General features: G+C 34.9%; 1 protein-coding gene across 1 annotated transcript; it reads right to left on the bottom strand.

Annotated features, from left to right (window-relative positions):
- Positions 1 to 283: 283 nt before the first annotated feature.
- Positions 284 to 4,343, bottom strand: LOC111465689 (CASP-like protein 2C1). The gene is made up of 3 exons (XM_023110202.1): positions 4,152 to 4,343; positions 1,974 to 2,121; positions 284 to 662 (listed from the first exon to the last, which is right to left on the bottom strand). The coding sequence occupies exons 1-3, from the start codon at positions 4,304 to 4,306 to the stop codon at positions 408 to 410; spliced, it is 558 nt and encodes a 185-aa protein (XP_022965970.1). The 5' UTR covers positions 4,307 to 4,343; the 3' UTR covers positions 284 to 407.
- Between the last annotated feature and the right edge of the window lie 6,619 nt (positions 4,344 to 10,962).

Consider the following 10,962-nt stretch of genomic DNA (forward strand, 5'->3'; position numbering starts at 1 on the left):
TCTCTTTGAGCTTGCCTCAAGCTTTTAAAATGTGTATGCTAGAGAGGGCATTTATCATGTACGACTTCCTCCATATTGTCATCTATTTGTTAAAAGAAAAAGGGCATTTACTCAAGTCTCCATTCTCTCTATCAGATCAATAACGACTTACTCGTATTACGATTAAAAACCAAAGCAATAACTTTGTTTAGCCAAGTTCATGAGTATACACATTTTGAGAATCATTGACACTAAATTTACACAGTATAATATCATTTTCGTATTTTATTATTCTATTTAAACCTTGTTCAAAAGATCCGTTTTAATAAAGATAGTGTGTATCGATCTAAATGTCTTCAACATACAGATATGAATACAATTTATAGACTTGGTAAAGTTACAAGGTCTCGATGTCGGTATCGAACAATTCACTCGTTGGATTTTAGTCGAAAGAAAAGGTTTGGTAAATAATGCCTAAACAAGTTGAAAGAAGAGATAACGCAAATGGCACACATTGCAAAAAAAGCTCCATAGCCACAAAGAAAAGCACCGCCGACTTGGTAGCAGAATCTCTCGAATCTGTTGCAGAGCTTCATCCATTGAAAGTCATGTGCGCCGGTCACCGCCAGAAGCGCCGCCTCCATCCCCGCCGTGTTTGCGGCAAATACGAGGTACGCCACTGCCTGTCAATGCCACTTCAAACCACTTTAAGTTGGATGTTTGCACATAATAAAACATGTTTGGGACGGTTCGACCCATGGTTGAGACAACTTTTATTTATTTATTTGTTTGTTTTAAGTTTAGTCCTCTCTCAGTTCAAGATGGATGATTCAAATTCCTGACCTCTTTCTATATAATTTATGTATTAATAATCAAGTTTTTTTTTACGAATTTTCATTAAATGAAAAATATTCTCGCCAAAATTTTATTTTTTATTTTTATGAATCATAATAGAATTTCATATCTTTCGAGGATTATATAAGAATTTACGAAGTACTACTATTGATAATGCTATCGTGATCCTATATCTAACACTCAAACTGTTCAAGCTTCTAAAAGAGGATTAGCTTAAGAAAAAGCACTCGAGAGTAATGGATGTGTCCTAGAGCATAAGGAATATACTTCTCTCTCTACCGTAGAATTCAAGTCTATATTTACTGCCTACAACCCAAAGAAAGTCTTTTCCGATAATAGTTAAAGGAGAACTAGTTCAACTATGATTTTTTTCTGAAAGATTGTAGTTTAAAGGAAAGGAGTTCAATAGTTATGGGTAGAACCGACTAATAAAAAAAATCTCGAGACTAAGCTCAAATGGTTAAAAGTAGACAAGATTTTCACTTTTTCGAATTTGATTAATTTGTTCTTGTTCACTCAAATTTTAATTTTTATAAACTTTGAAGTACTAATAAATCTTCTTCGAATAAGTGACCTAATTTTTCATCTGAAGTATGATACCCAAAAGTTTATTATTACGAACTAATTTAAATATTTATTAATGAAAATTAATGTATAATTAAAAAAAAAAATATTGAGATGTTGAGATTAAATTTAAATGTTTGGATTTGGTTATGAAAAGTTTTGGAAGTCTAACATAGCTTAGAACTTTCTTAAATGTTTGTTAGTTTCATCAGCTAGTTTCTTGTCCACTTGTCGGTGTCCTTTTCCTCCATAGCCTCAGGTTGGAACAGTCCATCTACCTCAAGCGAGAGCTATTAAAAACATTTTTCTTCGAAACTAATATTAAAGACGGTAAATTTAACGGATATACGTAATGGATCAAAGCAGATAATATCTAAGGCTATTATATTTAATATAGAAAGAGATAAAAACTCGTGATAATCTTTAAAGTCTTTTAGTTTGATGATTAGATTCATGTAACTAAGTTTGTAAGACGAGTCTAGTCCGCTCGTCTCACTAGCCGAGATTTTTAGACCTAAATTTATCCATATTAGTACTAAAAATTGGAAGATAAGTAAAGAGAAATTAAGACATACCTGGTCAAGCAAGAAAGAAGCCCAAAATAGGCATATATGAGAACCACTCCCTAATTTGGATGTTCCTTTTGGCTGAGCTGAAATCCAACAGTTGCAGATTTGAAGAATGTTGTAGGCAGCTGCTAGGGAGTCCACATACATAATCACTCTGTCACCATGACAAGAAAATCGAATAACTTTAAACTCGATTCGATAATCATTTGATTTCTGAAAATTTAACTTATAAACGTTCTTTCATGAGTTTCATTGGTCATCCAAGGAAACTTTTGACATTTATTTGTTCGTGTAAAGAGTGTTTCGTTCCTCCCCAATCGATGTGGGACCTTGTGAATGTTTGATTAATCCACCACACCTAAATGGTGTGAAAGTTATCTTATTTATAATCAAATGAATTACAAGAATATGAAAATAGTAATAAATGGAAATAACAATAAATGGAAAGATACCTATGATAATAAAGCAAATATTAGATATTTGCCTTATAATAAAATATCAAATATAATATATATGGTAAACTATAATTTATTACTAAATATCCTTAACACCCCACCGCAAGCTAAGCGTCGGATTTAAACGAACGTGAAGCTTGAATCTGAAAAATTCAAAGAGGTTGAGAAACACTTTTCATGAAGATGCTAACAACCCGGTTCTTGGCCATCAAAAATTGCAGAGGAATCGCCGCTCAGCGGCGATGCTGCCTTGGCTTCGGCGAGAATATGTCTAACCCATGAAGAGGGATTGTCGCTTAGCGACGATGCTGCCTTGGCTCTGGTGAGAATATTTCTAACCCCAAGAAGTAGAAGGGGAAACCTAGAGCAAGGGACAAAGACAATGTTGAAGCCGGAAGAGTCGCCACATTGGGCGAAGGAGCCAATTTTGGCGAGAAGGGCAGTCGGAAGAGTCGCCTCATCAGGCGAAGAAGCCAATTTTGGCAGGAAGGGCGGCGGCAACTTGGTTGGCGAATAGGCCAGTGCGGCACCCAGATTCCGAAGGTAAATCTCTGCAAAAGGTTGATAGGTTTAGGTTAGAGTTTATGTGAAGGATGAAGGTTGATTGGGAAGAAAATGAGAGAGACTATATTGGCCAAGGGGAAAACCGATTGGGTTGGAAAAGGTAAGGTTGTATGTACAGAGTATGACGAAAGGTGATTTGGAGGTCAATAGGGTGGAGCCGAAGAGTAATCAATCGGCTCCGACTACGGCAGCCATGAAGACTGCCCCTGCGGCGTCAAAACCAGCAGGGGTGGTGGAGAAGAAGATTAAAGGATTCAAAAGCCATTGAAAAGAAAGGATCAGGGTTGTTAAACCGAAATGGCTCTGATACCATGTGAATGTTTGATTAATCCACCACACCTAAATGGTGTGAAAGTTATCTTATTTATAATCAAATGAATTACAAGAATATGAAAATAGTAATAAATGGAAATAACAATAAATGGAAAGATACCTATGATAATAAAGCAAATATTAGATATTTGCCTTATAATAAAATATCAAATATAATATATATGGTAAACTATAATTTATTACTAAATATCCTTAACAGACCTCACAATTCAATCCTTTAGGGCCTAGTGTCCTTGCTCGAACTCAAGCCTTTCTCCAATCGATGTGAGACCCCACCAAATCCACTCTCCCTCGAGACCCAGCGTCCTTACTGGCGCATCGCTTCGTGTCTACCTCCTTCGGGGAACAACCTTTTGTTATCCTTCTCAACCAACGTGGAATCTCACAATTCACCGCCTTTCAGGGCCCAGCGTCCTCGTTGGCACTCGTTCATTTCTTTGATCAATGTGAGACCTCCACCAAATTCATCCCCTTCGAGACCCAGTGTCTTTACTGGCACATTGCCTTATGTCTACCCCCTTCAAGTTACAACCTTCTACCTGGTAGATCGTCCGGTATCTAACTCTAATACTATTTGTAACCGTCCAAGCCTACGGCTAGCAAATATTGTCTTTTTTGGGTTTTCCTTCTCGGACATCCCCTCAAGGTTTTTAAAATGCGTTGTTACGGAAAGGTTTCCACACACTTATAAAGGGTGTTTCGTTCTCCTCCCCAATCGATGTGGAATCTCAGAGTTCAAATCTCCCGTTCATCAAAACTTTAAAACACGAAACCTAAAAGATCAAGAACGAAAACGAGAAAGAGTTTGAAAAATGAGAGAGAAAGGGCTTACACAAAAGCATGCAAACTTCTGAAAGAGGCCTTCTTGTCGATATGAAAGATTTGGGTAGTTTGCTTATCAAAACCCAACAAAAGAACAGTTAAAACCAAGCCAATGATCGCAAAGGATCTGAGAATCCCTTCAGTTTTTTGATCCCAAAACCCCATTGTCACCTCTTCTACAGTGGTCAGTTGGGGGTTTGGCCTTTATTTATGAGTGCTGGTTGGCCAAAACCCACAACTCTTTGATAGAGATTGGAAATGTTCACTCGGTTGAGAAACCTCCACGCAACTTCATGCTATTTAATGTTACCTTTCAATCTCAATACTTCAAAAACGTTCCATACCTTTCAAATGTGACCATTTTAGTTCTTTCCTTTTTTTCTTATATCATGTTTTTCTCGATCACGATTTCCAAAGAACTTTGGATCCATAAGCTCAATAGATAAAATTATTATCGTTTTAAAGGTCGATGATAGGACTGCTACCCTGAAATTGTTGAGCTCAAAAATCATGAAAACACTTTGGTCCGCTATGTATTGTTTGTTTTGACCCATTATATATTGTTGTTAGCCTTACGGTTTTAAAACATGTCGACTAGGAAGAGGTTTCTACACCCGTATAATAAATGTTTTTTTTTTCCTCTCTACAACTAATATGGGATCTCATAATCTATCCCCTTGAGAGCCCAGCTTCCTTGCTGATACACAGGGGGTGTCTGGAGGGAGGAACAAAACATTTCTTATAATTAACTGTCCTATGTAACGAGTCAAAGTAGACAATATCTGCTAGTGTTGGGATTGAGCTGTTACAACATTATACTTAACAATTGCATAAACAATGAACATATTTTAAATGGTTCATTTTTAAAGCATACCGACCAAAAATGATATAGAACCAAATTTCATAGAAATGTCCATGGAAATATTGATTAAATGTTGATGTAAATAAGTATTCTTGATATGTGGAAATCACTAAACTGGAGTAAGATTCAGATTACCTTGTTAATCGAATATCTCAAGGCAAGAACATTTTTTGAGATTCGAATTACTCAACAAGCAAGATCGATCATGGCTATCTTGAATGATTATTGTTAATCAAATATCTCACGCAATAACACTTGGTTGAGATTCGAATCACTCTACAAGCAAGATTAATCATGTTGAGCTTGAATGATTCTACATGCAACCTAAACTAAATAAAATTGCCAATAAACTTAGCAATTGGTTAAAGAAAGCACAAATGCTCCTTTACTATATTTTCCAACTCTCATACAAATATAACATACATGTCTTTATATAACATCAAAATGAAACTATTAAAGGCATTCCAAGAGTTATAACATTCAAACTTAATGCCCATAATTAACTATTATGTAACTGTAACTTAAAATAAATAAAGAGTCTTAAAATACATTAATGAAATACAATAACTCTAAATTACTCTAAATTGTAATCCACGTTATAAAACTTCATTCTTCTTGAATGTGGCATGAATTAAAATATATTTTGATAATTTCAACAATATTTTCTTCACATCTTCATTGAAGCATATTGTATGATTGATGTCTCTTAGTTCATATCATTCTCCACTTCTTCAAGAGGATTCGTCATCAAATCTATTTGTGAAACTCTGCTGCAAAAAATAAGTTATGGAAATACAAAGGACCTCACAACACTCTCTCACGAGTATACACTCATGGAATTCTAGGCCACTCTTTTTACACTCATTTACACAAGTGAAACTCTCATTCTCACCTCTCAAAATTTTAAATAGAGCAAAAATTGAATTTTGAACTCTTGGTCAATTAACCAAGAGACATCAATCATACAATATACTTCAATGAAGATGTGAAAGAAATATTGTAAAAATTATTAAAAGATATTTCAATTCATGCAACATTGAAAAAAAAAAATGAAATTTCATGTTATAAATTTTGGATAGATTACAATTTTGAGTAATTTAGAGTTATTGCATTACATTAATATATTTTAAGACTTTTTATTTAGTTTAGATTACAATTACATAATGGTTAATTAAGAGCATTTAGTATGAATGCTACAAATCTTGGAATACCTTTAATAGTTTCATTTTGAGGCTATATAAAGTCATGTATGTTGTATTTGTAAGAGACTTGGAAAATATAGTAAAAGGAGTGTTTATGCTTTCTTTAGCCAATGACTAAGTTTCTTTGCAATTCTATGTAGTTTAGGTTGCCTGTAGAATCATTCAAGCTTGACATGATCAATCTTGCTTGGAGAGTGATTCAAATCTCAACCAAGTGTTCTTGCGTTGAGATATTTGATCAACAATAATCATTCAAGCTAGACATGATCGATCTTGCTTATGGAGTGATTCGAATCTCAAACAATGTTCTTGCCTTTAGATATTCGATCAACAAGATAATCTGAATCTTACTCCCCTTGTAGTGATTTCCACATATCAATTCTTTAAGAAAAAAATGCTTATTATTTTACTATATTCACGCTACTAACATCTAACACCATAATAGAACAGGGGTATATAAATGGATTAAGACCACATCTGAATAAGAGCAATCCTGAAAACATGAGAACTAAATGTAATAACCTAAGCCTATCATTAACAGATATTGTCTACTTTGACCCATTACGTATCGCCGTCAACCTCACGGTTTTAAAACATGTCTATTAGGGAGAGATTTCTACACATTTATAAAAAATGTTTTGTTATTCTCTCCAAACGTGGATGTGACATGTAATGTCTTTAATTTGTTTCCTTTAATCTTTAAACTTAATGAAATTTAATGAAGTTATTTGTAGGTTTAAATATTAATTTAAATTATAGTTAGTCATTTAAAGTTTCTAATTATGATTTGTTGTCTCTGTTATCATTAACGTTATTTTATAAATAGTTTTACTTTTGGTGAGCCTTAGTAAAGTTGATATTATTGAAATTTAAGTATAATTGTCGAATTTATAATTTAATTAGAAAATTATTTTTTTAGGTTTAAAATAAATTATATTATAGTTGGGTAATCAATAAATGATGCATCTGTCCATGTCTTAGGACCATATTTCCAAAGACAAAATGTAAATTAATGTCACAGTTGGGCAAGTTGTGTAGGACAATAAATATAATGAGCTATCATATTATATATATATAATATGATATTAAATACAATGAGTAATGTTTGCCTACCCAAAGTTTTCAACCAAGTCCACTTTACTACACGAGTGTCGCTATTTAATAGCTGTTTGTTTGATGACCTTTCATATTACCTGCGTTAATTAATAGGGTTTGTTCGTGAAGATTCACGTTGTCAGCAAATCGATCTAATTTATGTCATCTTGTAACTACCCAGATACATGGGTCAGCAAATCGATTTGATTTATGTCATCTTGTAACGACCCAGATCTACCGCTGACAGATATTATCCTCTTTGTACTTCCCATTTTGGGCTCCCTCTCAAGACTTTTAAACGGTTAGTGGAAGGGTTAGTTATTGAATGATTGATAAGATGATTGAATTATGGAGAGCAAAAATGCTCTCTATCTATATATATAGAGTGAATACAAAATCTACCTAAAAATCGATACAAAATCTAGTAAAATCTGGTAACAAACAATAAACAAATCAAAAAACTAAATCTAACTTTTACGGAGATTTAATTAGATAGTAATGGACAACAATCTAAATAAATACGTGATCTTTAACACTCCTCTTTGTTTAAATGTTGAGAACTCCAAACTTTTTTCTGAACACCCATCTTACTCCAATTATCTTTCTGTTTAGAGGTCGATCAACCAACTCCCAGATTTTTTTTTTCTCAATCACCGAAAGCTCCTCCTCTGACAGGTGCATCATCAACCAAAGCATCTTGTCGTTCATCTTCAGACTCTTTTTGTCGTTCATCTTCAGACTCTTTTTGTCGTTCATCTTCAGACTCTTCTAACATGCTACCAAAGGTTAATTTGTTTGGTGCATTAGAAATCTGATTCGCCTTCACCAGTTCTTTCCAATTCCATTGTTCATTTTCAGCAAAATGAACATCTCGGCTCACAATAACACGACTAGTATGTGGTTGAAAAACTCTATAAGCTTTGGATATAGTGTTATACCCAACAAAGATGTCAGCCTCTACCTTTTTGTCAAGCTTATCTCGTTTGACCTGTGGAATATAAGTGAAGCAAAGACACCTAAATACTTTAAGAAACTTTAAAGAAGGATTGTACCCATACCAAACTTCAAATAGTGTCAAGTCCTTCACATCTTTTGTTGAAATTCGATTTTGCAAGCACACAACAGTGTTTGCTGCTTTTCCCCAAAAACGTTTTGGAAGATCCTTCTCATGAAGCATGCATCTCGTCATCTCCATTATGAAACTATTCCTCCTTTCACTGATGTCATTCTGTTAAAGAGTGTATGGTGTTGTCAATATGTTCAATTCCAGCCTCTTCACAAAGCCTGTTAAAAGTTTCTAAAGTGTACTCCTTGCTATTATCTGATTTTATAGTCTGAATCAAGCATGCATCTTCATTCTCAACTTTGACTTTGAATTTCCAAAATATACCACTTTTGCTTCAACAAGAATATCCAACACATTCATGTTAGATCATTAATAAAAACAGTCTAAATAAATATTACCATTTAATGATGGTGTTTGCTGAGGACCACAAAGATCAGTATGAACCAGTTGCAGCTTTTTCAAGCCTCTCCATGTCTGTTTAGGAAAGGGTTGCCTATGTTGCTTCCCAAAATTACAAGTGCGGCAAGGAGGCATGTCCTCATCAATGTTAGTGAGTTTTTCTACCAGCTTCTTTGATTGCATCTGAAGCAAACCTCGATGATGAAAGTGTCTAAGTCTTTTGTGTCAAATCTCGGAACTTCTTTCTTTTCGACAAGCTCTAGCATGTAATAGGTCATCCCATCTCCCGATTGTCTCTATAACAATCGGGAGACAGTAAAGATTAGATCAAATGAGAAAGGAATAATAGGGGTATGGGATAGATAGTGATCTATGTTGATTGACTATTTTTATACTCATTTTTTAATGTGATGAAATGTAGGACAACAAAAGAAAGACTAGGGCACTAACTCTTGATATAAAGACCGTCGGATTTAGAGCAAAGCTTTTTCCTTCCATTTTGACATTGAACAAGTCTTTGCCACTAGCATCTTTGATCAAGCACTGCTTATTCTCAAACAACACTTTATAGCCTTTACCAAGTAGCTGACCAACGCTTAAGAGATTTTGATTAATTTTAGGTACAAATAAAAGATATGGAATAAATTTTGTACCTTAACTTGTTATAGCTACTATGTCTTTTCCCTTGACTTCCAAGTGTTCACCATTTCCAATCCTCACTCTCTTATCTTCGGTGTCTCTTACTTTCTCAAAAGACTCCTTGTCATATGTCATGTGATATGTGCACCCACTGTCAATCAACCAGCTCTCGCTTGATTGATTCTTTGCCTGAGGAAGAAGTGACCATAAACAATTGATCTTCTTCTTCTTCTTGATCAACTACATGTGCATCTACTTCTTTCACCTGATCTTTGGCTTTCCAAATCACAGCTTCATGTCCAAGTTGATTGCATTTGGAGCAGAAGGCGCCAGGTCTTCTCCAACAGTTGTATGGTGGATGATCTTTCTTCTCACAATGACGGCAAGGTGGATAGAATTTTTTGGAACCTCTTCTTTTTGCCTTATGATAATTGGCAAATGAATCTCCATACGTCAATTGGTTTTTGAAAATTTTCTTGTTTTTATACATGCTATTGTCTTGATGCTTGACATGTAAGGCACCTTCAATCACCCCTTCTTGCCTCATAGACCTCCTTTGCTCTTATGCTAAAGCATTCAAGAGCTCTGTAAGAGAAATCTTTGACAAGTCTTTGGTGTTCTCCAGAGTAGTAATGGTGGCTTCAAACTTCTCTGGAATAGTGACTAGCAGTTTTTCAACGATCCTGGAATTATTTAATACAGAACCAAGCAATCTCACCTTGTTGGCAATGCTGAGAAGTCTGTCAGAGTACTCTTTCACCGACTTCGTCTCCTTCATCTTCTGCAACTCAAAATCCCTAATCAAATTTAGAACTTTCATTCCACGAATCCTCTCATCTCCTTCATATTCAGCCTTGAGATAATCCCAGATTTCCTTTGCTGTTTTGAGGGACATTATTCGCATGAAGATCAATTGAGATACAGCGGAAAATAGGCAAGCTTTCGCCTTCGATTTTCTTTTCTTCTTTTCCTTCTGTAATTTGATTTGTGCTACAGTAGGATTTGCTAGAAGCGGAGGGACCTCATAATCCTCTTCTATTGGATCCCAAAGATCCAAGGCCTCCAAATAAGTCTCCATACGAACTACCCACATTTGATAATTATCTCAACAAAGACGGTGGTGCAACAGCTGAAAAACTGGATTCTCCTCCCATTTTGATCTCACAGATCCCTTAAGAAGATAGGTTTGATACCGATTGTTAGTGAAAGAGTTAGTTATTGAATGATTGATAATATGATTGAATTACGGAGAGCAATAATGATCTCTATATATAGAGTGAATACAAAAAGATATTTAGAAAATTGCAATAATGCTCTCTATAATGTTCTCCCGGATTTTAGGGTTTCGAGTTGTTCTCTTGCGTGTGAGAGAGTTGCAAAGGAGAGAGCTATTTTAGGGTTTTAATGGGAGAGAGTTGCGGAGAGAGCTGTTCTATTTTAAGGATGATTGTAGGGTTTCAATGGGCTATTTTAGAGTGCTTTTTGGGATTGCGTGGGAGAGAGTTGGAGTTTCAATTAGGTTTCAATGGGTTTGTTTAGTTTTAATTAGGGTTTCAAT

This window comes from Cucurbita maxima, unplaced genomic scaffold (genome assembly GCF_002738345.1).
Source record: "Cucurbita maxima cultivar Rimu unplaced genomic scaffold, Cmax_1.0 Cma_Scf00029, whole genome shotgun sequence".
In the NCBI taxonomy this organism is placed as follows: Eukaryota; Viridiplantae; Streptophyta; class Magnoliopsida; order Cucurbitales; family Cucurbitaceae; genus Cucurbita; species Cucurbita maxima.